Raw genomic sequence first — 24,953 nt, forward strand, 5'->3', positions numbered from 1 at the left:
AAATTTCAGCAGCCCGTTTGAGGGTCAAAACGGCTGAATTTGGGGCCGAAAATCGTGACGTCCTTTAAACCCGCCCTTGATGGTTTCTGGGCCTTTCCGAAATGGTGCTGTGGGCGGCGTAGTTCTCACGGTTCAAAAGTTATGGGTTTTCCAAACTAGAATCGTTTTAGATCAAAACAAATAAAAAAAAGGGTGCAACACGAGGACTTCCCGGGAGGTCACCCTCCTAGTCTACTACTCTCGCCCAGCACGCTTAACTGCAGAGTTCTGATGGGATCCGGTGCATTAGTGCTGGTATGATCACACCCGTTAGTACATGACTCGCGATTCCATATGTCCTTTCGTTCCGACAATTCGAGTGGATGGCGTGGGACCCACAAGATTTGTTGGCATTTTTTTTCTCGAACGAAAGTGCGTCGAGATTGATGTCAACACAACAACAACAACACTTCGAAAAACGCAGCATCGCGACTATTTTACGCTCCGTAAATTTCAGCAGCCCGTTTGAGGGTCAAAACGGCTGAATTTGGGGCCGAAAAATCGTGACGTCCTTTACTTTAACCCCCGCCCTTGATGGTTTCTGGGCCTTTCCGAAATGGTCTGTGGGCGGCGTAGTTCCTCACGGTTCAAAAGTTATGGGTTTTCCAAAGCTAGAAAATCGTTTTAGATCCAAAAACAAAATAAAAAGGGGTGCAACACGAGGACTTCCGGGAGGTCACCCTCCTATCTACTACTACTCTCGCCCAAGCACGCTTAACTGCGGAGTTCTGATGGGATCCGGTGCATTAGTGCTGGTATGATCGCACCCGTTAGTACATGACTCGCGATTCCATATGTCCTTTCGTTCCGACAATCGAGTGGATGGCGTGGGACCCACAAGATTTGTTGGCATTTTTTTTTCTCGAACGAAAGTGCGTCGAGATTGATGTAGAACACAACACAAACAACAACAACAACACCTCGAAAAAACGCATCGCGACTATTTTACGCTCCGTAAATTTCAGCAGCCCGTTTGAGGGTCAAAACGGCTGAATTTGGGGCCGAAAAATCGTGACGTCCTTTAACTACCCTTGATGGTTTCTGGGCCTTTCCGAAATGGTGCTGTGGGCGGCGTAGTTCCTCACGGTTCAAAAGTTATGGGTTTTCAAGTTATGGGTTTTCCAAAGCTAGAATCGTTTTAGATCCAAAAACAAAATAAAAAAGGGGTGCAACACGAGGACTTCCCGTGAGGTCACCCATCCTAGTACTACTCTCGCCCAAGCACGCTTAACTGCGGAGTTCTGATGGGATCCGGTGCATTAGTGCTGGTATGATCACACCCGTTAGTACATGACTCGCGATTCCATATGTCCTTTCGTTCCGACAATTCGAGTGGATGGCGTGGGACCCACAAGATTTGTTGGCATTTTTTTTTCTCGAACGAAAGTGCGTCGAGATTGATGTAGAACACAACAACACAGCAACAACACAAAACACTCGAAAAAAACGCATCGCGACTATTTTACGCTCCGTAAATTTCACAGCCCGTTTGAGGGTCAAACGGCTGAATTTGGGGCAAAAATCGTGACGTCCTTTAACCCGCCCTTGATGGTTTCTGGGCCTTTCCGAAATGGTGCTGTGGGCGGCGTAGTTCCTCACGGTTCAAAAGTTATGGGTTTTAAGGTGATGGGTTTTCCAAAGCTAGAATCGTTTTAGATCCAAAACAAAAATAAAAGGGGTGCAACACGAGGACTTCCCGGGAGGTCACCCATCCTAGTACTACTCTCGCCCAAGCACGCTTAACTGCGGAGTTCTGATGGGATCCGGTGCATTAGTGCTGGTATGATCGCACCCGTTAGTACATGACTCGCGATTCCATATGTCCTTTCGTTCCGACAATTCGAGTGGATGGCGTGGGACCCACAAGATTTGTTGGCATTTTTTTTCTCGAACGAAAGTGCGTCGAGATTGATGTAGAACACAACAACAACAAACACTCGAAAAAACGCATCGCGACTATTTTACGCTCCGTAAATTTCAGCAGCCCGTTTGAGGGTCAAAACGGCTGAATTTGGGGCCGAAAAATCGTGACGTCCTTTAACCCGCCCTTGATGGTTTCTGGGCCTTTCCGAAATGGTGCTGTGGGCGGCGTAGTTCCTCACGGTTCAAAGTTATGGGTTTTCAAGTTATGGGTTTTCCAAAGCTAGAATCGTTTTAGATCCAAAAACAAAATAAAAAGGGGTGCAACACGAGGACTTCCCGTGAGGTCACCCATCCTAGTACTACTCTCTCGCCCAAGCACGCTTAACTGCGGAGTTCTGATGGGATCCGGTGCATTAGTGCTGGTATGATCGCACCCGTTAGTACATGACTCGCGATTCCATATGTCCTTTCGTTCCGACAATTCGAGTGGATGGCGTGGGACCCACAAGATTTGTTGGCATTTTTTTTCTCGAACGAATGCGTCGAGATTGATGTAGAACACAACAACAACAACAACAACAACAAACACTCGAAAAAACGCATCGCGACTATTTTACGCTCCGTAAATTTCAGCAGCCCGTTTGAGGGTCAAAACGGCTGAATTTGGGGCCGAAAAATCGCGACGTCCTTTAAAACGCCCTTGATGGTTTCTGGGCCTTTCCGAAATGGTCTGTGGGCGGCGTAGTTCCTCACGATTCAAAAGTTATGGGTTTTCCAAAGCTAGAATCGTTTTAGATCCAAAAACAAAATAAAAAAGGGGTGCAACACGAGGACTTCCCGGGAGGTCACCCATCCTAGTACTACTCTCGCCCAAGCACGCTTAACTGCGGAGTTCTGATGGGATCCGGTGCATTAGTGCTGGTATGATCGCACCCGTTAGTACATGACTCGCGATTCCATATGTCCTTTCGTTCCGACAATTCGAGTGGATGGCGTGGGACCCACAAGATTTGTTGGCATTTTTTTTTCTCGAACGAAAGTGCGTCGAGATTGATGTAGAACACAACAACAACAACAACAACACTCGAAAAAACGCATCGCGACTATTTTACGCTCCGTAAATTTCAGCAGCCCGTTTGAGGGTCAAAACGGCTGAATTGGGGCCGAAAAATCGTGACGTCCTTTAACCGCCCTTGATGGTTTCTGGGCCTTTCCGAAATGGTGCTGTGGGCGGCGTAGTTCCTCACGGTTCAAAGTTATGGGTTTTCAGTTGGTTTTTCCAAAGCTAGAATCGTTTTAGATCCAAAAACAAAATAAAAAAGGGGTGCAACACGAGGACTTCCCGTGAGGTCACCCATCCTAGTACTACTCTCGCCCAAGCACGCTTAACTGCGGAGTTCTGATGGGATCCGGTGCATTAGTGCTGGTATGATCACACCCGTTAGTACATGACTCGCGATTCCATATGTCCTTTCGTTCCGACAATTCGAGTGGATGGCGTGGGACCCACAAGATTTGTTGGCATTTTTTTTCTCGAACGAAAGTGCGTCGAGATTGATGTAGAACACAACAACAACAGCAACAACAACAACACTCGAAAAACGCATCGCGACTATTTTACGCTCCGTAAATTTCAGCAGCCCGTTTGAGGGTCAAAACGGCTGAATTTGGGGCCGAAAAATCGCGACGTCCTTTAACCGCCCTTGATGGTTTCTGGGCCTTTCCGAAATGGTGCTGTGGGCGGCGTAGTTCCTCACGGTTCAAAAGTTATGGGTTTTCCAAAGCTAGAATCGTTTTAGATCCAAAAACAAAATAAAAAGGGGTGCAACACGAGGACTTCCCGGGAGGTCACCCATCCTAGTACTACTCTCCCCCAAGCACGCTTAACTGCGGAGTTCTGATGGGATCCGGTGCATTAGTGCTGGTATGATCGCACCCGTTAGTACATGACTCGCGATTCCATATGTCCTTTCGTTCCGACAATTCGAGTGGATGGCGTGGGACCCACAAGATTTGTTGATTTTTTTTTTCTCGAACGAAAGTGCGTCGAGATTGATGTAGAACACAACAACAACACAACAACAAACACTCGAAAAAACGCATCGCGACTATTTTACGCTCCGTAAATTTCAGCAGCCCGTTTGAGGGTCAAAACGGCTGAATTTGGGGCCGAAAAATCGTGACGTCCTTTAACCGCCCTTGATGGTTTCTGGGCCTTTCCGAAATGGTGCTGTGGGCGGCGTAGTTCCTCACGGTTCAAAAGTTATGGGTTTTCAAGTTATGGGTTTTCCAAAGCTAGAATCGTTTTAGATCCAAAAACAAAATAAAAAAGGGGTGCAACACGAGGACTTCCCGTGAGGTCACCCATCCTAGTACTACTCTCGCCCAAGCACGCTTAACTGCGGAGTTCTGATGGGATCCGGTGCATTAGTGCTGGTATGATCACACCCGTTAGTACATGACTCGCGATTCCATATGTCCTTTCGTTCCGACAATTCGAGTGGATGGCGTGGGACCCACAAGATTTGTTGGCATTTTTTTTTCTCGAACGAAAGTGCGTCGAGATTGATGTAGAACACAACAACAACAACAACAACAACAAACACTCGAAAAAACGCATCGCGACTATTTTACGCTCCGTAAATTTCAGCAGCCCGTTTGAGGGTCAAAACGGCTGAATTTGGGGCCGAAAAATCGTGACGTCCTTTAACCGCCCTTGATGGTTTCTGGGCCTTTCCGAAATGGTGCTGTGGGCGGCGTAGTTCCTCACGGTTCAAAAGTTATGGGTTTTCCAAAGCTAGAATCGTTTTAGATCCAAAAACAAAATAAAAAGGGGTGCAACACGAGGACTTCCCGGGAGGTCACCCATCCTAGTACTACTCTCGCCCAAGCACGCTTAACTGCGGAGTTCTGATGGGATCCGGTGCATTAGTGCTGGTATGATCGCACCCGTTAGTACATGACTCGCGATTCCATATGTCCTTTCGTTCCGACAATTCGAGTGGATGGCGTGGGACCCACAAGATTTGTTGGCATTTTTTTTCTCGAACGAAAGTGCGTCGAGATTGATGTAGAACACAACAACAACAAACATTCGAAAAAACGCATCGCGACTATTTTACGCTCCGTAAATTTCAGCAGCCCGTTTGAGGGTCAAAACGGCTGAATTTGGGGCCGAAAAATCGCGACGTCCTTTAACCGCCCTTGATGGTTTCTGGGCCTTTCCGAAATGGTGCTGTGGGCGGCGTAGTTCCTCACGGTTCAAAAGTTATGGGTTTTCCAAAGCTAGAATCGTTTTAGATCCAAAAACAAAATAAAAAAGGGGTGCAACACGAGGACTTCCCGGGAGGTCACCCATCCTAGTACTACTCTCGCCCAAGCACGCTTAACTGCGGAGTTCTGATGGGATCCGGTGCATTAGTGCTGGTATGATCGCACCCGTTAGTACATGACTCGCGATTCCATATGTCCTTTCGTTCCGACAATTCGAGTGGATGGCGTGGGACCCACAAGATTTGTTGGCATTTTTTTTTCTCGAACGAAAGTGCGTCGAGATTGATGTAGAACACAAGAACAACAACAACAACAAACACTCGAAAAAACGCATCGCGACTATTTTACGCTCCGTAAATTTCAGCAGCCCGTTTGAGGGTCAAAACGGCTGAATTTGGGGCCGAAAAATCGTGACGTCCTTTAACCGCCCTTGATGGTTTCTGGGCCTTTCCGAAATGGTGCTGTGGGCGGCGTCGTTCCTCACGGTTCAAAAGTTATGGGTTTTCAAGTTATGGGTTTTCCAAAGCTAGAATCGTTTTAGATCCAAAAACAAAAAAAAAAGGGGTGCAACACGAGGACTTCCCGTGAGGTCACCCATCCTAGTACTACTCTCGCCCAAGCACGCTTAACTGCGGAGTTCTGATGGGATCCGGTGCATTAGTGCTGGTATGATCACACCCGTTAATACATGACTCGCGATTCCATATGTCCTTTCGTTCCGACAATTCGAGTGGATGGCGTGGGACCCACAAGATTTGTTGGCATTTTTTTTCTCGAACGAAAGTGCGTCGAGATTGATGTAGAACACAACAACAACAGCAACAACAACAACACACTCGAAAAAACGCATCGCGACTATTTTACGCTCCGTAAATTTCAGAAGCCCGTTTGAGGGTCAAAACGGCTGAAATTGGTGCCGAAAAATCGCGACGTCCTTTAACCGCCCTTGATGGTTTCTGGGCCTTTCCGAAATGGTCTGTGGGCGGCGTAGTTCCTCACGATTCAAAAGTTATGGGTTTTCCAAAGCTAGAATCGTTTTAGATCCAAAAACAAAATAAAAAAGGGGTGCAACACGAGGACTTCCCGGGAGGTCACCCATCCTAGTACTACTCTCGCCCAAGCACGCTTCACTGCGGAGTTCTGATGGGATCCGGTGCATTAGTGCTGGTATGATCGCACCCGTTAGTACATGACTCGCGATTCCATATGTCCTTTCGTTCCGACAATTCGAGTGGATGGCGTGGGACCCACAAGATTTGTTGGCATTTTTTTTTCTCGAACGAAAGTGCGTCGAAATTGATGTAGAACACAACAACAACAAACATTCGAAAAAACGCATCGCGACTATTTTACGCTCCGTAAATTTCAGCAGCCCGTTTGAGGGTCAAAACGGCTGAATTTGGGGCCGAAAAATCGCGACGTCCTTTAACCGCCCTTGATGGTTTCTGGGCCTTTCCGAAATGGTGTTGTGGGCGGCGTAGTTCCTCACGGTTCAAAAGTTATGGATTTTCCAAAGCTAGAATCGTTTTAGATCCAAAAACAAAATAAAAAAGGGGTGCAACACGAGGACTTCCCGGGAGGTCACCCATCCTAGTACTACTCTCGCCCAAGCACGCTTAACTGCGGAGTTCTGATGGGATCCGGTGCATTAGTGCTGGTATGATCGCACCCGTTAGTACATGACTCGCGATTCCATATGTCCTTTCGTTCCGACAATTCGAGTGGATGGCGTGGGACCCACAAGATTTGTTGGCATTTTTTTTTCTCGAACGAAAGTGCGTCGAGATTGATGTAGAACACAAGAACAACAACAACAACAAACACTCGAAAAAACGCATCGCGACTATTTTACGCTCCGTAAATTTCAGCAGCCCGTTTGAGGGTCAAAACGGCTGAATTTGGGGCCGAAAAATCGTGACGTCCTTTAACCGCCCTTGATGGTTTCTGGGCCTTTCCGAAATGGTGCTGTGGGCGGCGTCGTTCCTCACGGTTCAAAAGTTATGGGTTTTCAAGTTATGGGTTTTCCAAAGCTAGAATCGTTTTAGATCCAAAAACAAAATAAAAAAGGGGTGCAACACGAGGACTTCCCGTGAGGTCACCCTTCCTGGTACTACTCTCGCCCAAGCACGCTTAACTGCGGAGTTCTGATGGGATCCGGTGCATTAGTGCTGGTATGATCACACCCGTTAATACATGACTCGCGATTCCATATGTCCTTTCGTTCCGACAATTCGAGTGGATGGCGTGGGACCCACAAGATTTGTTGGCATTTTTTTTCTCGAACGAAAGTGCGTCGAGATTGATGTAGAACACAACAACAACAGCAACAACAACAAACACTCGAAAAAACGCATCGCGACTATTTTACGCTCCGTAAATTTCAGAAGCCCGTTTGAGGGTCAAAACGGCTGAAATTGGTGCCGAAAAATCGCGACGTCCTTTAACCGCCCTTGATGGTTTCTGGGCCTTTCCGAAATGGTCTGTGGGCGGCGTAGTTCCTCACGATTCAAAAGTTATGGGTTTTCCAAAGCTAGAATCGTTTTAGATCCAAAAACAAAATAAAAAAGGGGTGCAACACGAGGACTTCCCGGGAGGTCACCCATCCTAGTACTACTCTCGCCCAAGCACGCTTCACTGCGGAGTTCTGATGGGATCCGGTGCATTAGTGCTGGTATGATCGCACCCGTTAGTACATGACTCGCGATTCCATATGTCCTTTCGTTCCGACAATTCGAGTGGATGGCGTGGGACCCACAAGATTTGTTGGCATTTTTTTTTCTCGAACGAAAGTGCGTCGAGATTGATGTAGAACACAACAACAACAACAACAACAAAAAACACTCGAAAAAATGCATCGCGACTATTTTACGCTCCGTAAATTTCAGCAGCCCGTTTGAGGGTCAAAACGGCTGAATTTGGGGCCGAAAAATTGTGACGTCCTTTAACCGCCCTTGATGGTTTCTGGGCCTTTCGAAATGGTGCTGTGGGCGGCGTAGTTCCTCACGGTTCAAAAGTTATGGGTTTTCAAGTTATGGGTTTTCCAAAGCTAGAATCGTTTTAGATCCAAAAACAAAATAAAAAAGGGGTGCAACACGAGGACTTCCCGTGAGGTCACCCATCCTAGTACTACTCTCGCCCAAGCACGCTTGACTGCGGAGTTCTGATGGGATCCGGTGCATTAGTGCTGGTATGATCACACCCGTTAATACATGACTCGCTATTCCATATGTCCTTTCGTTCCTACAATTCGAGTGGATGGCGTGGGACCCACAAGATTTGTTGGCATTTTTTTTCTCGAACGAAAGTGCGTCGAGATTGATGTAGAACACAACAACAACAGCAACAACAACAAACACTCGAAAAAACGCATCGCGACTATTTTACGCTCCGTAAATTTCAGCAGCCCGTTTGAGGGTCAAAACGGCTGAATTTGGGGGCGAAAAATCGTGACGTCCTTTAACCGCCCTTGATGGTTTCTGGGCCTTTCCGAAATGGTGCTGTGGGCGGCGTAGTTCCTCACGGTTCAAAAGTTATGGGTTTTCCAAAGCTAGAATCGTTTTAGATCCAAAAACAAAATAAAAAAGGGGTGCAACACGAGGACTTCCCGGGTGGTCACCCATCCTAATACTACTCTCACCCAAGCACGCTTAACTGCAGAGTTCTGATGGGATCCGGTGCATTAGTGCTGGTATGATCACACCCGTTAGTACATGACTCGCGATTCCATATGTCCTTTCGTTCCGACAATTCGAGTGGATGGCGTGGGACCCACAAGATTTGTTGGCATTTTTTTTCTCGAACGAAAGGGCGTCGAGATTGATGTAGAACACAACAACAACAACAACAACAACAACAAACATTCGAAAAAACGCATCGCGACTATTTTACGCTCCGTAAATTTCAGCAGCCCGTTTGAGGGTCAAAACGGCTGAATTTGGGGCCGAAAAATCGCGACGTCCTTTAACCGCCCTTGATGGTTTCTGGGCCTTTCCGAAATGGTGCTGTGGGCGGCGTAGTTCCTCACGGTTCAAAAGTTATGGATTTTCCAAAGCTAGAATCGTTTTAGATCCAAAAACAAAATAAAAAAGGGGTGCAACACGAGGACTTCCCAGGAGGTCACCCATCCTAGTACTACTCTCGCCCAAGCACGCTTAACTGCAGAGTTCTGATGGGATCCGGTGCATTAGTGCTGGTATGATCGCACCCGTTAGTACATGACTCGCGATTCCATATGTCCTTTCGTTCCGACAATTCGAGTGGATGGCGTGGGACCCACAAGATTTGTTGGCATTTTTTTTTCTCGAACGAAAGTGCGTCGAGATTGATGTAGAACACAACAACAACAACAACAACAACAAAAAACACTCGAAAAAATGCATCGCGACTATTTTACGCTCCGTAAATTTCAGCAGCCCGTTTGAGGGTCAAAACGGCTGAATTTGGGGCCGAAAAATTGTGACGTCCTTTAACCGCCCTTGATGGTTTCTGGGCCTTTCCGAAATGGTGCTGTGGGCGGCGTAGTTCCTCACGGTTCAAAAGTTATGGGTTTTCAAGTTATGGGTTTTCCAAAGCTAGAATCGTTTTAGATCCAAAAACAAAATAAAAAAGGGGTGCAACACGAGGACTTCCCGTGAGGTCACCCATCCTAGTACTACTCTCGCCCAAGCACGCTTGACTGCGGAGTTCTGATGGGATCCGGTGCATTAGTGCTGGTATGATCACACCCGTTAATACATGACTCGCTATTCCATATGTCCTTTCGTTCCTACAATTCGAGTGGATGGCGTGGGACCCACAAGATTTGTTGGCATTTTTTTTCTCGAACGAAAGTGCGTCGAGATTGATGTAGAACACAACAACAACAGCAACAACAACAAACACTCGAAAAAACGCATCGCGACTATTTTACGCTCCGTAAATTTCAGCAGCCCGTTTGAGGGTCAAAACGGCTGAATTTGGGGGCGAAAAATCGTGACGTCCTTTAACCGCCCTTGATGGTTTCTGGGCCTTTCCGAAATGGTGCTGTGGGCGGCGTAGTTCCTCACGGTTCAAAAGTTATGGGTTTTCCAAAGCTAGAATCGTTTTAGATCCAAAAACAAAATAAAAAAGGGGTGCAACACGAGGACTTCCCGGGTGGTCACCCATCCTAATACTACTCTCACCCAAGCACGCTTAACTGCAGAGTTCTGATGGGATCCGGTGCATTAGTGCTGGTATGATCACACCCGTTAGTACATGACTCGCGATTCCATATGTCCTTTCGTTCCGACAATTCGAGTGGATGGCGTGGGACCCACAAGATTTGTTGGCATTTTTTTTCTCGAACGAAAGTGCGTCGAGATTGATGTAGAACACAACAACAACAACAACAACAACAAACATTCGAAAAAACGCATCGCGACTATTTTACGCTCCGTAAATTTCAGCAGCCCGTTTGAGGGTCAAAACGGCTGAATTTGGGGCCGAAAAATCGCGACGTCCTTTAACCGCCCTTGATGGTTTCTGGGCCTTTCCGAAATGGTGCTGTGGGCGGCGTAGTTCCTCACGGTTCAAAAGTTATGGATTTTCCAAAGCTAGAATCGTTTTAGATCCAAAAACAAAATAAAAAAGGGGTGCAACACGAGGACTTCCCAGGAGGTCACCCATCCTAGTACTACTCTCGCCCAAGCACGCTTAACTGCAGAGTTCTGATGGGATCCGGTGCATTAGTGCTGGTATGATCGCACCCGTTAGCACATGACTCGCGATTCCATATGTCCTTTCGTTCCGACAATTCGAGTGGATGGCGTGGGACCCACAAGATTTGTTGGCATTTTTTTTTCTCGAACGAAAGTGCGTCGAGATTGATGTAGAACACAACAACACCAAATCACTCGAAAAAAACACATCGCGACTATTTTACGCTCCGTAAATTTCAGCAACCCGTTTGAGGGTCAAAACGGCTGAATTTGGGGCCGAAAAATCGCGACGTCCTTTAACTACCTTTGATGGTTTCTGGAATTTTCCGAAATGGGCAATTTTGTCACATTATATCCAAAGCACAAATCTAAAGTACACAACCAGCACACAGTGCCTTAAAGTGTTAAAGTAGAAGCCCGAAGTATGTCAACATGTCATGCAACTGGTAATGTTTTTTTTTTGGTATACGGTAAACTAACAGTAATGTTTGGATCTGTATGTGATATTGTTTTGAACTATGAAACTGGGATTTGAACTTTTACTCCATGTTGAAATTAGTTTTGAACTTTCAAGTGATGGAAATCTAGAATGATTGCTTAACTCTGTGTAGCATGATGTTTTATAATAGTTTCAAAAGAGAAATTGGTCCAAGATCTCTTTTATATATTGTTAGAAGCATTAAAATTTCATATTTAAACTTAATATGATCACTCTCTTTAAATTGTGGTCAATACAATCAAGGGTATATTTTTAAACGTTTCTAGACAGTTTTCACATGATTTTCATGTGCGGGTCATGCTTTCCGGATCGTTGGTATAGTAAGAAAATGGCAGAAGCTGGAACTTGGTGTAGACTTCCACAAACATGGTGTTGTTTTTCCTAAATAAAGAAACAACATAAAGATCAACAAAACAATTCCATGAAAGACGTCAAAAAAAAAAAAAACAATTCCATGAAAGGTAACAAAAAAGAAAAAGAAAAAACAGGAATATTCAACATCTAAATATGATCGTCTTACTTCTCTTTGGTTTCTTGAAAATCCTCTCTGTTTCAAGAGTACAGTTTGCACTTGTTGCTGTCATCGTTTATTGCAAAGCCTCTCTAGCAGCAGCAGCAGAAACATTCTTATGACTCCCCAAACCAATATTTCATTGATTCTTGTCCTCTATTTGCAGCTTTTGCGCTACTAGAAGATGCTGACGCTCTTGTAAAAGAAGAAGCACCACTTGTGCTTTTGCATGTTGGTCGAAAATGTGGAGTCAATTTGATGACAGGACTCCCATTGACTACCTCTGGAATGATCTCATTCGCAACGAAATCTTCACGACAGTTTGGACAAGGCAAGATCTTGTTAACATAACTAGACCTGGCAAATCTACAATACGTCTTGCATCTATTGCACACTGTCCAAAACGTAAAGTTACGAACTTTCTCCTCTCTTGGCACAAAATCAGACTCAAGCTTAGGCTCAAACCATCTTTTCAATCTCTTGTGTGTTTGACTCGTAGACTTTCTGCTATCATATGCCCAAGTTGAAGAAAAAGTTTCCTGAGAGGGACTCAATCTGATGACAGGCCTCCCATTAATGATCTCTGGAATAACCTCGACTGCAATGAATCTCCGACAGCAATTTGGACAAGACAATGTTTTGTTAAGGTAATCAGCCCTCAAGAATTCACAATACGTCTTGCATCTACTGCACACTGTCCAAAAAGTAGGTTCAATCTTAGGCGTTAGTTCCGGCTCATGCCTAGGCTTTGGCTTTGGCTTGTTAGATGGAGCTGGCTCACGTGGCTTTGGGTTTGGCCTGTTAGATGAAGCTGGCTCGTGTGGCTTTGGTGGTTTCTGCATTCCACTCTTTTTATGTTTTCCTTGATGATCAGACAACTGAGACCAAGCTTCTAAAACCAGTTTAAACGCGCCTTCTGCACCGCTGAACTTGTTTTTGTCCGGGTGAAGCAAAAGAGCTAACTTCTTGTACTGTTTCTTGACGGTTTCGTCATCTGCTAAGCTATCTACACCGAGAATCTCATACCAATCAGCTTCTCTTCCTCTCCTGGTAGATGCAGAGATATAAACATCGATCATAATCAGGGCTTGTTGTAAACCATCAAGATTTGGATACAAACTCCTTGCCTGGTTAACGAATGTTTTGGCTCCGTGGTAATCATTCTCTAAGAGTCTCTTCTCAGCAATACCCATTGCTCTTCTAGCTTCTTCCTCGTTGCGTTCCATTGTTTGTTTGAAAGAGTTTCTTCCGGCTACAAAGCAAAGGATTAGATAGAAGTTTGGAGAATCAGTCCACGAATTACAGAAGTTGTTCTGTCCAAAGCCACAATAATCAGAAAAAAATTTGCAGCAATTCGACGAACATAAGAAAAACCATTAAACAGAAACTTCCCTGCCAAGTGAAAAATCTCTGATTTTGACGAATACCCACTGAAATAACCCTAGAGAGAAATCAAAAGAAGACAAAAAAAAAATAATAGACTTGCAAATACAACCGAAACGAGCGAGGCGGTTGGGGTATATTATATATAAAGTAATTTTCTAAGACGGTTGGTTTTCCTTTTACAGAAAGGAAATTAGTTTCTTTAATTTTCTTTTTAAACGTCATAAAGGGACCGTTTATTTGACTATCCTCCTTTGGTATTGAAATTTTTAAGCTTTGAGCATTGTTTGCTAATTTTAACATTGTAAAATTGTTGCCCATTTTCTCGAATATATAATATTTCATATCTTAAAAGTACCAAAATGAATAAGATTTCATTGACCAACTCAAAGCCGGTTGACTAGTTCGTCACACTGGTGTCACGGTTTGAAGGCTAAATTTTAACACAAAACGAAACCAACTTCTGATAATCCATCGAATAATGAAAAACTCAATAATATGATAAAACATTGGTTTTTAGTAGCTGTAAGCTTCTTGTTTTACCAAGTGACTAGCCTTCTAGGACATTTGATCACTCCTAGAACCTGATCCAACTCGAAATGTGCTTTCGCAAAATCCGTGCTTGAAAAGAACGGCCTTAGATCTGCAATGTCGTATTCGTTGGCCTGCAAATGTACACGTAAATAGGTATAAGAAGCATGCCTCTAATTCTATAATAACCCCCATCCATATGGACTTTAAGAACAACAGCATAACCATATGAACATTACCTTCGTCTGCAGCTCCTCTATCTTAACCTCGATAAAAGGTAGTCCCGAATTTGATCCGGTAATGATTTCTTCAAACTTCATAGCATTCTTCACTAGCTCTTTCAGAAGAACCAGCAGCAATGAGTTGTAGTCCTTTTTGTATGTTATGTATCTTTTGAAACTCTGCACCCAGTTTTCATAAATTCAAATCTCAGAATCCATATAAGCTCCACTGAAATGTTTGTGCACAACTTAGCTACATACCTCTCTTAGAGTTCTCTGGACTCCAAATTTCTGGGTTGATATGAAAGAGTCAAGCAGGACTCTAATGGCCATGTTAACATCTTCCTCTGTCACATACTGTCTAAGGTGCATCCTTGCATGTGCTTCAGACATTCGGATCATGGACTCCAGGTGCCTTGTCGCAATAGAGACTCCTTGTCCGTTCTGAACCAAAAGATTTAGCAGGTCAAGAGATTATACCGGGATGCTATTTGAGAAAGACGGTAACTCATCAGTATCAATTAAAATCAAGAAAACTCACCATTGACTCTCTTCTTAGATTAGCATAAACCGTTTCTAACTTCTTTGCATCTATTTCACTCAGTTTTGGAAATACATACAACTTCGAGTATGTTAAGTATTTCCTCAGCAAGTTCTGGGGAAGAACCTGTATATACATATGATGAAATAGCATTACTACCGAGACATAAAGACATATAAACTTCAAAGCTGCAGCTACTGTGACAGTCACAAACCTCGGGATCAGAAGAACCGCTAGATCCCTGAACGCCATCCTGGGGCTCACTATCATCCATTTTACCACCTTTAGGTTGTGATTTGAAGTGACTATTGACAACAAATTCAGCAAGCATTTCATCTGTCACTGGGTCAACCACATCCTGCAGCCATACAATTGGTTTAAGTCATGTCAATAACCAAAAAAAAAGTTAACGCAGTCACTGATATGATCACAAGAATGAAAAGCATAGGTCTAGAAAAAAGTACCTTGACAACACAAAGGATATCAAAACGAGAAAGGATCGGATCTGTCAACTCGACATTTTGTGCAAATGATTTGGATGAATCGTACCTGTAATTGCAATGCCACAAACTTATTACCGAGATCCAGACTACAAATTGTAGCTCAGTTGGCTATTTCCGTACCTTCCACCAACTGGATTAGCTGCGGCAATAACAGAGCAACGAGCTTGAAGAGAAGTAACAATTCCTGCCTTTGATATACTAATACTCTGCTGTTCCATGGCTTCATGGATACTCACCCTGGTAACAAAAACACATATCAGCGCCACTTTCTCAAGAAAGATGAATTATCACTTGTTGCATTTTTGTCACCTGTCCTGGTCATTCATTTTGTCAAACTCATCGATAAGACAGATTCCTCGGTCCGCAAGTACAAGTGCCCCTCCTTCAAGCGTCCACTCCCTTGTCACTGGATCCTTGTGTACTGCTGCAGTCAGACCAACAGCAGAAGCTCCCTTTCCAGTCGTGTAGACGGCTCTCTGACCAGTTTTCTCGACGTATCTAGAGAAAAAAAAAAGGTTGCTGTCATGGAATATTCACTACATGAAGTCCATTTGCCAGAAATGTACACTTACTTCAGAAATTGTGATTTTGCTGTTCCTGGATCTCCTAGTAGAAGTACATTAATGTCTCCACGCAATCTGTGTTTCCCTTTAATGTTTTTCTCCTGGCCTCCAAACATAGCAAGAGCAATAGCTGTTTTGATATCTTCGTGTCCATATATTGACGGAGCAATTGACTTAATGATCTGAGAGACAAATTGAAATAACTTTAAGTGGGATGAACTTAACTTTGAAGGAATTCCAAGAATTTATATCCAACTTACACGTTCAACTATACGTGGATCCTTGGATAACTCTTCAATTTGCGTCTTGTCTTCCTGGGTTAGCTTGTATGCAGAGAAGAGGTCTTGCTTCTTTGTAACATAATTTGCTTCCACCACAGTGGCGAAGACAGGAAAACCATTCTTTGTGTTCAAAGAGAGGTCAAAATTGTTGGTATATATCCCAGTAACCTCCTGCAATAAATATCATGCAAGATAATATCATTCATCTATCATATACAGGTGTGCAAGTATTCTAGAAGAGTAAGGTATATGAACGAACAATTTCTTCTCCAGGACGAGCGCAATCAATAAGGTCATTCAGCAAGATAACTTCCTTGTGTCTTGGAAGTCGTCCAGCAGGCACTGTTCCTGGACTCTCTTGAATGGTAAGCTTCTGATAGTTCCTGTATATTGTCTGAAACAAGAAGGGTAATTAACAGCATGTTCAAAGGAAAATGATAGAGAGTGACCATAGAACCCTTACCTGTTCGACATTAACAGTAAACGGTCCTTTTGATTGGCATTCAGAACAAGAACCGACCTTGACTTCTGAATAAGAGTTTTGGAAGAAAGGTCCCAAAACCGCTCCACACTTGTTACAGTCATATTTCACCTGCTGCAGCTGAGGAAAGACCCCAGAACGCCTTGTGACAACTCCACCAATGCGGATCATAGTGTTAAGATGAATCTGCCTGAAAAGTCACCGAGAAAAAAGGTTAAGCTGAAATCTTGAGAATGAATTATAAATTCACCACTGTCGATATGTTGAGCTCATATTAATTACCTTATGTTCCGAATCTGGTCATTTACTGGTAGATTGGTAACACGAACATAAATCTTCTGGTGAATATTCTTGTAGTTTGGGTGCAGATCAAAGATGACCTTTTCTGAAACCTCCTCCATGACTTCAAGAACAGGTTGTGGAGCATCGGCTAGCCAGATGGCAATATTCGGGTGGACATGTATGAACTCTTTGTAGTCAATTTCTAGACTGCACTTATTAGCTGCAAATAAGACAGATGACATACATACCAGCTCAGATTCAGAAAGCTGCTATCTCATTCCTATAACTCTCTAGCAGTAGCAAACAAAGATGAAAGTACCTGAGACCATTTCATTAATCAGACGAACATATTCTCCATTCTCACTGTTTGGTTTCACATATGTGAGCAAGAAGTCTCTGAACTTCTTGGCAATGAATCGACGCACTTCGTCTCTCATAACCCATTCCCTCAGACTTCCTTGGATCCGATACATCTCAAACTCTGCTTCATCGTCATTGTCATCCTAAATTTACAAATTTACGATTAGCACTGCTAATAGAATGAAACCTGAAAGACAAGAGAAATATGGGAAGATAACTTGCATTAGATGAACTATACGATACAATCATATATACATCTCGACATCACCGAGATATACTCAAATATACTTGACACTTATCGTAATCTATACAATGCTTATCTAACTGATATGTCGGACCTAGATACTCCTAGATCCTCTCCTTAACAAAACCAAACACCTATGAAATTGAAAGACACATAATCAAAAATCATATATAGTCGTAATACCTCATCTTGATAGTCATCTGTTTGATCAGTCATAGAAACATCAGGCTGTGATGTTCCTGGGGAACTTGGGTTTCCATCAGGATCACCACCACTGCCTCTTGGCGGAACAGCAGCTCGAGCCCTCTTTGAAGGTCTATAGTTCCATTCATCTGAATCTGTACACAAAGGACCGTATCCTAATTAGGGTTTCAGATTTCAGTGTGCCCATTGCAGTTAGTGGACATGAGATTAGAGGTTTCTAAGTTACCATTGTCGTGAAGAAGATGAGGAAGCTTGCGGTTAGCGAAGCGACTTTCACGAGCATCGAGGACAGCATCGGCGGCGCGACGGTCAAGCGCAATCTGACCTAAATCCCTACCATCGTCTACCGAATCATCCAATCCAACAGACTCATACTGATCTTGCTCATCTCTTTTTCCATAGTCTCTGCCAATTTCCACAGGAAATTTAAAAAAAAAAAAAAACAATTTAGCAAATTAAAACACTAAGACGAAAGATTGTGTAAGTGAAAGGCGTGCATACTGGAGGAAGTTATCGTTGAAGAGATCTTCTCCATCTTCTTCTTCTTCCTCCGGCTCCTCAGGCTCATCTCTTATGATTTGCGGATCTACCTCTGCTTCTTCATCGGAAAAATTCTCGGAGTTCTGGCTCGTACTGAAAGGTAACTGGTCGGTGTTGAACCCAGCGGAGGAAGGTGAAGCTGGAGACGACGGCTGGTTTTCTGAATCTTCTCCCGCCATTTTTACCCTCACTCTCTCTCTCTCTCACTCTCTCTCTCTCTCGATAATGGTAACTGGGGAAACTAGGGCACAATGACACTCAGTTATCAGATTGTATCTTCGATTTAGGCGGGAGTTTTTCGCGCCAAATTGGCAAATGGGCCTGTCTGTGTAATTGGGCCTGTGGATACGCATTACTCGGCTCCTATGAAAGCATACGGAAATCTAGTAGATAAGATGGCAATCAAATTACAAGGAGAATGTTGTATTCTTTACTAGGACCGGCCCGCCCTACGGGCGGAAAGTTTGAAAAAACTATTTTATATGAATTTACAGTAATTTTATGAAGCATTTTCTAAACAAATTGTAGATTAAAAACGATATTATTAAAAAATAAATAAATAGAATTTGAATATCATATTGTTATTTTTAATAAATATTTCTGGACTGAATTAAATGACAGTTTATTCTATGAAAAATAATCTAATATAATAAAATTAATAATGCCTGCATATAATTATGCAATGATCATGCCAGAGAAATATGTTAAGGAAAAACTTATATTATCTAAGCTAAAACAACCTTTTGTTAGTGTGAGTAGCTTGGTATGTGCATGTTTTAATTAAAATGTGATAGTTTTATCCTAATGAAAGTCATATTTCAACTTCCCTGCCATACTTTGAATTGAATACGGTTTATCATTATTAAATAAATTTAGAATTTATTAGATATGTTTTACTATTAATTTAGAAATTATTAATACTGTGAAAACTTGCGTTATGAATTAACAATACATTTAAATTAAATGATAATATTGCATGGACGTTTTTTATAGAATCAATGTTCGTATATAATAAAGAGTTTATGCTGCAGATGCATGTAATTATGTTGCAAAATATATTTTGCATTGGTGTATTAATACTTTGAAATAAAATTGTTTACCGTACAAAGGGAATCATTCAGAAATTTTAAATAATAGACTGTTCGTTTATTCAAATAGATAAGTAGAAGTAATTTATAATAATATGTTTGCACTATTGTATGAAAAAAAGAGCAGAAGGAGGGATGGACAAATAAACCGACCCCGAAAATCTGAACCGAACCCGATCCGATAAAAATGAATCTGAACCTATCCGAACCCAACATAAATACCGAATGAATCCTGTTTTTTTGGTATTTTGGATTATGGGTATTATCCGAACCGAACCCGGATCTAAATGGATATCCAATAGAACCCGAAACATTTAAAATCACAAAAAAAATTCTACCAAATATGATCGTAATTCTTAATATGTATCCAAAATACTTTTGGATATTATTGAAATTCTAAAATAATTATCTATTACATGAATGTTGATGTTGGAATGTGGCGGTTGAAGCTTGAAGTTTTTAGATTTCGGTTTTGTTTTCATTGAATAATGTTTCTCATTTCATGAGAACTTAGTTTTTGTTTTATGATTTCATTTATCTGGTCTTCTTTCTATCACTAACTATGGTTATCTTTGTTTGATGTTTTTTTTTTATTTTGAATCGATTTTACTTATGTTTTGGCTATTAAAATATGTTCAAATAATGTATTCTAAATTCGAAGAACCGATTTCATTTATGTTTTAGTTACAAAATATGTAAAAATAAGGTATTTTTAAATCGAAGAACCGATTGGGACACGAACCCGAAAGTACAATGGATTATACCGGTTCCTTGAAGATTTACTAACTCCGACCCGAACCCGAACCGGTCCCGAATCAAACTTTTATATAACCCGAATAGGATTGATTTTGATAAACCCGAAAAACCAAAACCCCAATGGATAAAGTTGAAACCCGATTGGGACCCCGAATGCCCATGCCTAAGCAGAAGTTAGGAGAACTATTTATCGTCAAATCATGGACCTTAAAAAATGAATTGATGTAAATGGATTAAACAAACAATGATAGGAACACTATTTATCGTGAAATCATGGACCTTAAAATATAAATTAATGTAAATGGGTAAAGCAAATAATTATTTCTATGTTGTTTTTTTGCTAAAACATTATTCATATGTTAAATGCTCAGTATATGTATATCAAATTAGTAAATTCAATTTTGCATTCACTATATAATATTATACATTTTATATGTACGCTCACTAATATACTATAAACCTATTGGTTCATCTTGTTTTTTGGTTTTTACGGGCTATTTTATATATTAAAATAAATAAATACAAATAGGGTCGGGCTATTTTACGGGTTTTTACAATTATAATAGGGAAAATATTATAAATACTTATTGTTTTATAATATTTGTATATATGTAGTTGACTTTACAAATAACCACTCATACTCTTAGTGATAATCGAACGGAAGGATAAGAATTTGTAGAACGAAGTAAATCACATTTTCCCTGTTGCAAATTTGCAATTATTTTTTGTTCTTATCTTTCTCAATTACGAAGTTGGTTTTTCAGTTTCATGCTTAACAGGTGGTTCTCGACTTTTTTTAACATATTAAAACATTACTCAAAATAGCTATATGTTGATTTGAACCTCCGAGAATATGGATTGAACAATAATAGGCAATGATGCAACTAATGATGATCAGAGAATCAAATCGTGCATTAAAATGCTGACTTATCCCAATTCTTTTTAAATAAAACCCAAAACAACCGATAATATGATTCAGAATTTGATCAACTTGTAGATATTGCGATGCAAAAATATTAAAAAAGCCTGAAATGTAAAGTAGCAGTGAGAATGGTTGCAGGAGCTACATGTGGCAGAACGAACATCACCTCCAGCCATACTGAATGTATCAACTGGATTTGGATTGTATCAACATCAAATCTTTCTATAGAGAGACGATGGTGGCAACAGTAAAGGTCTGATGTTAAGGGCAGAAATTGAACTCAGTTAGCTTAATCCTGGTACGTGAATGTTTTCCCAGCCATACTGAATGACTTGGTTGGTCAAGATATCCTCCATACCATAAATTAGGGATCTAAAAATAGGCGAGTGAGTCTCCCCTGAACATGGAGTCAAGTAGCCTTTCATACCATCACTGCAATCAGTTCCAAGAACATCAGAAAACAGATTGGGAAAATCTTAAAAGTTGCAAAGTTAAAAAAAAAAAGATAAGAAAATTATTTTTCATTTGATTTATGCACCTTAGCTCAGGTTCGTTTTCACCTTAACGTCTATTTTCTCTCTGTCAATCAACTGCCGATGATGAAGATGCCTGGGAATGGCTGCTATGAAAAGCATGTCACACATACTGCGGGTTGTAGGCTTCTTTTCATCCTGCAGAATGAAAGAAAAACATCTGAAGGACAATCATTTAAAAGAACAGAGCATGATCTAAAGGTGATTACTAAAAACATTGGAGTGATGTGTTGGCATCTATACAATTTTTTTTCCTTGGAATCTTCATTTCATCAACAGTTTTCTATTAACTCTCCGTGTCTAAAACTGTATAAGAGGTTTCAATGGCGAAGTTCCTCGACCATTATTCTGTAAAGCTAACCTCTGTCTGATAATACACAAACCCAACAAAGTAAAGTGAAACAGAGTGTTTCTTCAAAACGAAACAGAGATCAAATAGAAGATTAGGAAAAAATGAAGAGGCAAAAAATCTTGTGAGGAGAAGCTTGATAACGGAGATTGATTCAGATTGATTCTAAACAACAGAGAGGAGGATATATGAGTTCGTCATTTAACCGAGGGAAGTTCACCAGAAAATCATTATCAATGCTACTTAAGAGTAAATCAATATCAATGGTAAATAACATGATCGGTGAGAATCAACAACAAACCAAATCAACACTAATAATCATAATCTTTAATTATAAAACGATTGTGATAGAATGAACAACTCACGTTGACATCGACCATGAGCAGATCCATCCACATCAGCTCACCACCACGCTTAACGTTCTTAGCCTCCCAGAATCGAAGCAGTCTCGCCTCCACAACGGATGAGAACCGCCCAGTCTTGAGATCGGAGAAGAAAACCTTTGTCATAGCCAAGTTGATGCGGTCATCAAATCAGTACCTGAACCAGAAGCCAACCAGTTGCAACAAACAGCTAATCCAAAGACTCACCAGGATATGTGTTCAATCAAAACGGCGTATCTCACCAACCAGGAGGACATTGTCCATGAAACTAATTTTCCTGCACTCTACGCTCAACAAGGAGTCAATCCCAATTGGAATCATCATCAAAGATACTCGGACCAGGAAGATATGAATTTTACAAACCGGAGGTTCTCCATCCCGTCCATCTGCGAGTATCCGAGTTTAGAAGTTGTTTCAAGCCCAACAAAGAAGCGTTCCGACCCAAACCAAAGCTTGGAAATCAAGAAGGATCTCTTAGCTTTCCAACAAGCCAAGAATGGGAAGAAAAGTCCACGGAAATATGGAGTTATGATCAATTTCTCAAAACCGGACAGACCAGTTCTGCACTTGCCTTATTTGGAAGCTGGCTGGTTCAATCAATTGCAAACCAGACATTGGCGACCAGGAGAGACATCTAACCATTCAGGAGACCAATCCAAACGTCCAGGAGAGTCAGAGACGTTCTTACAATGCACCAGCATCCATCAGATTATTCAGAATCAAACAAGACCATACTTGCCATTTTTGGAGTCAAAAGCCATCAATTCTCAACAGCTCTTTTACCATCAAGATTGGTACGACTTCTATACATATTTCTTCAGTAAAGAAGTTCCCAAGAAGCTCACTTACAGCCTCAAACCGTCCAGATACAAAACCAGAATCAAATCCCTTGAAGAAAGCCATTGGAACCAAGAAATTCTCCTAACGGCTAGTTTATCGGTTTCCTTGTTTAGTTTTTGTTTCCTTTCTTTTTTTGTGACCGTTTGGTCTCTGTCTGAGGTAATGCTCTATATAAGCAGACCCATTTGTATACTTTAGATTCACCTTTCAATCCTTAAAAAATAATATTCAGTTTATCTTTTATCAAAGAATTTCTTTGCATAAAAATCTGTTCATTAGTTTCTAAGTGTGAGATACATTAGAAAGCTATTGAGTTCGTGGTTCATAGGTTCTTTGTGTGATACAGGAGCCTTGAGACACAGATTGAGAGAGTCAGTCAGCACCCACGGATTGAGAGAGTCAATCATCATCTATCCAACATCATCTATCCATCTTCCATCTTCAAACAACTATTCATCAATCTTTCCATCCCTTTATCTTTTCAGTTTCTGTTCTTATTTTAATTATTCATAAACTCATTGTTCTTCATTGTTTCCAGGTTAGATTGGATTAAAAGGAACAGCAAGTCGTCCATCTTCACCATCTTTCCATCTGGTCTTCATCCTTACCGATAAGATCAACCCATCGCCCATCCATCTCATCGACCCAGCTTCCCAGCCTGCAACATTTGGTATCAGAGCTTAAAAGCTCCTATATCAGGTGATATCAATCCATATCTATCTTTGTTCTTTTCATTCCTTGCTAGTTTTCATTTATATAAAAAAAAACCATAAAAATTGTTATTTGCTTCAAGTTTGAATTTCTGCATTTTGTGTTCTTGAGAAAAGAAAATTAAAAAGAGAAAGAGTTTTGTTAGTTTGATCCACGAAATTACTTTAACATATTAGTCTAGTTGTTTGCATTCATTTCCCCCAGCTCCCCTTTCCATATTTAATTTTGCATACCATAAAATCTCTCATTTTGAATTTTTCTCATTTATGTTGCATCATTTAAATTAAAAAAAAACTCATCTATTGTTTCATGCCCATTTCGTGCATACCATATAGTAGTTATATTGTGCATTTAAATATATATATATAAAAAAAAAAACATTTAGTCTTTTTTTTGCATTAGTTCATTTCCTAGTTTCCTTTTTCGATTTATTTGCATTAAAAAAAAAGTGTTTTGTGTTTCCATTAATCTGAAAACCAAAATAAAAACTTGTTTCTTTGTTTATTTTAAATATATTTCGTGCTGCTTCTGATATATATTAAAAAAAAAAAAGAAGAAGGAATTTTCCATTCTTGTTTTCAAACTTTTCAAAAAAAAAAAAAATTAATAAGTTTCCATTTTGCTCATTATTCTTTCCTTTGTTTGTCTAGCCACGAATTGATTCTTCTTTTATCTGTTTGTGCAAGGTAAACATTAAGAAAATACAGAAGAGACGCCATGGAGTATTACTCAGAAGAAGAAGACTCTTTTGATTCAAGCCAATGTTCCGATATCGACGAAACAGACCAAGCATGGTCCAGTAAGGAGGATGGCTGTGAAAGATCGTGTTCTGCTGATGAATACTCTAGTTCAGAGTATGGAGACGACCCTGGTGAAGAAAGTCCTGAACCTAAACCACCAGACCACTCTCAAGGAAACACAAGATTTTACAAGAAAGGAGGTTGCCGAGAAAACAAATCATGGAGCATTGACACTGATTCTGAAATCAGTATGGGAGAGGAAGATGAATGTGATCCACATCCTACCCAGGCTTGCAATCCTCTCAAGAAATCACTGACGCCAGCCAGCTATGGAGTTACTCCATACAAAGTACCAGGCTGATCCAAATCCACCACAGCTAGAAAAGCACAATCAACACCAGCTGCCACAAAGAAGCAATCCAGAACAGAACGTGGGAACACACCTGATTATCTAGTCTTTTCAGGTTCTAGCATGGACCCTGGAGTCTATTTAAGATGGGAGGATGATATGAAGCAGTGGCTGCGAGCAAAGAACATCCCAAAGGAAGATAAGCTATCATATGCCCTTGATATGCTTATTGGAAAAGCTTACACTTGGTGGGAACAAGAAGATGCCCAGACCTACTACTCTAAT

General features: G+C 41.4%; 2 protein-coding genes and 22 non-coding genes across 24 annotated transcripts; all 24 read right to left on the reverse strand.

The window, feature by feature from the left end:
• Positions 1-189: 189 nt before the first annotated feature.
• LOC125579607 lies at positions 190-308 on the reverse strand. Its single transcript, XR_007317667.1, has one exon. It is a non-coding gene; the product is annotated as a 5S ribosomal RNA (ribosomal RNA).
• A 379-nt stretch (positions 309-687) lies between these two features.
• LOC125579604 lies at positions 688-808 on the reverse strand. Its single transcript, XR_007317664.1, has one exon. It is a non-coding gene; the product is annotated as a 5S ribosomal RNA (ribosomal RNA).
• A 394-nt stretch (positions 809-1,202) lies between these two features.
• LOC125579583 lies at positions 1,203-1,321 on the reverse strand. Its single transcript, XR_007317643.1, has one exon. It is a non-coding gene; the product is annotated as a 5S ribosomal RNA (ribosomal RNA).
• Positions 1,322-1,714: 393 nt separating this feature from the next.
• Positions 1,715-1,833, reverse strand: LOC125579572. Its single transcript, XR_007317632.1, has one exon. It is a non-coding gene; the product is annotated as a 5S ribosomal RNA (ribosomal RNA).
• Positions 1,834-2,217: 384 nt separating this feature from the next.
• LOC125579598 lies at positions 2,218-2,338 on the reverse strand. The gene has a single exon (XR_007317658.1). It is a non-coding gene; the product is annotated as a 5S ribosomal RNA (ribosomal RNA).
• A 380-nt stretch (positions 2,339-2,718) lies between these two features.
• On the reverse strand, positions 2,719-2,837 carry LOC125579573. The gene has a single exon (XR_007317633.1). It is a non-coding gene; the product is annotated as a 5S ribosomal RNA (ribosomal RNA).
• Positions 2,838-3,223: 386 nt separating this feature from the next.
• On the reverse strand, positions 3,224-3,342 carry LOC125579584. Its single transcript, XR_007317644.1, has one exon. It is a non-coding gene; the product is annotated as a 5S ribosomal RNA (ribosomal RNA).
• Positions 3,343-3,721: 379 nt separating this feature from the next.
• Positions 3,722-3,840, reverse strand: LOC125579596. Its single transcript, XR_007317656.1, has one exon. It is a non-coding gene; the product is annotated as a 5S ribosomal RNA (ribosomal RNA).
• Positions 3,841-4,233: 393 nt separating this feature from the next.
• LOC125579585 lies at positions 4,234-4,352 on the reverse strand. The gene has a single exon (XR_007317645.1). It is a non-coding gene; the product is annotated as a 5S ribosomal RNA (ribosomal RNA).
• A 382-nt stretch (positions 4,353-4,734) lies between these two features.
• LOC125579574 lies at positions 4,735-4,853 on the reverse strand. Its single transcript, XR_007317634.1, has one exon. It is a non-coding gene; the product is annotated as a 5S ribosomal RNA (ribosomal RNA).
• A 370-nt stretch (positions 4,854-5,223) lies between these two features.
• On the reverse strand, positions 5,224-5,342 carry LOC125579575. The gene has a single exon (XR_007317635.1). It is a non-coding gene; the product is annotated as a 5S ribosomal RNA (ribosomal RNA).
• A 394-nt stretch (positions 5,343-5,736) lies between these two features.
• LOC125579586 lies at positions 5,737-5,855 on the reverse strand. The gene has a single exon (XR_007317646.1). It is a non-coding gene; the product is annotated as a 5S ribosomal RNA (ribosomal RNA).
• Positions 5,856-6,237: 382 nt separating this feature from the next.
• LOC125579580 lies at positions 6,238-6,356 on the reverse strand. Its single transcript, XR_007317640.1, has one exon. It is a non-coding gene; the product is annotated as a 5S ribosomal RNA (ribosomal RNA).
• Positions 6,357-6,727: 371 nt separating this feature from the next.
• On the reverse strand, positions 6,728-6,846 carry LOC125579576. The gene has a single exon (XR_007317636.1). It is a non-coding gene; the product is annotated as a 5S ribosomal RNA (ribosomal RNA).
• Positions 6,847-7,241: 395 nt separating this feature from the next.
• On the reverse strand, positions 7,242-7,360 carry LOC125579593. Its single transcript, XR_007317653.1, has one exon. It is a non-coding gene; the product is annotated as a 5S ribosomal RNA (ribosomal RNA).
• A 381-nt stretch (positions 7,361-7,741) lies between these two features.
• On the reverse strand, positions 7,742-7,860 carry LOC125579581. Its single transcript, XR_007317641.1, has one exon. It is a non-coding gene; the product is annotated as a 5S ribosomal RNA (ribosomal RNA).
• Positions 7,861-8,257: 397 nt separating this feature from the next.
• On the reverse strand, positions 8,258-8,376 carry LOC125579587. Its single transcript, XR_007317647.1, has one exon. It is a non-coding gene; the product is annotated as a 5S ribosomal RNA (ribosomal RNA).
• A 382-nt stretch (positions 8,377-8,758) lies between these two features.
• On the reverse strand, positions 8,759-8,877 carry LOC125579600. Its single transcript, XR_007317660.1, has one exon. It is a non-coding gene; the product is annotated as a 5S ribosomal RNA (ribosomal RNA).
• A 385-nt stretch (positions 8,878-9,262) lies between these two features.
• LOC125579578 lies at positions 9,263-9,381 on the reverse strand. The gene has a single exon (XR_007317638.1). It is a non-coding gene; the product is annotated as a 5S ribosomal RNA (ribosomal RNA).
• A 401-nt stretch (positions 9,382-9,782) lies between these two features.
• Positions 9,783-9,901, reverse strand: LOC125579589. The gene has a single exon (XR_007317649.1). It is a non-coding gene; the product is annotated as a 5S ribosomal RNA (ribosomal RNA).
• A 382-nt stretch (positions 9,902-10,283) lies between these two features.
• LOC125579601 lies at positions 10,284-10,402 on the reverse strand. Its single transcript, XR_007317661.1, has one exon. It is a non-coding gene; the product is annotated as a 5S ribosomal RNA (ribosomal RNA).
• Positions 10,403-10,784: 382 nt separating this feature from the next.
• On the reverse strand, positions 10,785-10,903 carry LOC125579579. The gene has a single exon (XR_007317639.1). It is a non-coding gene; the product is annotated as a 5S ribosomal RNA (ribosomal RNA).
• Positions 10,904-11,459: 556 nt separating this feature from the next.
• Positions 11,460-13,391, reverse strand: LOC106379123. Its single transcript, XM_013819132.3, has 2 exons — positions 11,873-13,391; positions 11,460-11,733 (listed from the first exon to the last, which is right to left on the reverse strand). Exon 1 carries the CDS (start codon positions 13,087-13,089, stop codon positions 11,980-11,982), a length of 1,110 nt encoding a protein of 369 aa, XP_013674586.2. The 5' UTR covers positions 13,090-13,391; the 3' UTR covers positions 11,460-11,733; positions 11,873-11,979.
• A 210-nt stretch (positions 13,392-13,601) lies between these two features.
• LOC106380468 (DNA replication licensing factor MCM2) lies at positions 13,602-18,243 on the reverse strand. The gene is made up of 17 exons (XM_013820235.3): positions 17,959-18,243; positions 17,684-17,862; positions 17,437-17,591; positions 16,969-17,152; positions 16,650-16,869; positions 16,350-16,557; positions 16,146-16,280; positions 15,866-16,057; positions 15,615-15,787; positions 15,352-15,540; positions 15,163-15,279; positions 15,004-15,088; positions 14,754-14,897; positions 14,540-14,665; positions 14,260-14,442; positions 14,017-14,178; positions 13,602-13,911 (listed from the first exon to the last, which is right to left on the reverse strand). The coding sequence occupies exons 1-17, from the start codon at positions 18,174-18,176 to the stop codon at positions 13,786-13,788; spliced, it is 2,796 nt and encodes a 931-aa protein (XP_013675689.2). The 5' UTR covers positions 18,177-18,243; the 3' UTR covers positions 13,602-13,785.
• Positions 18,244-24,953: the final 6,710 nt, after the last annotated feature.

Source organism: Brassica napus, chromosome A10 (genome assembly GCF_020379485.1).
Source record: "Brassica napus cultivar Da-Ae chromosome A10, Da-Ae, whole genome shotgun sequence".
In the NCBI taxonomy this organism is placed as follows: Eukaryota; Viridiplantae; Streptophyta; class Magnoliopsida; order Brassicales; family Brassicaceae; genus Brassica; species Brassica napus.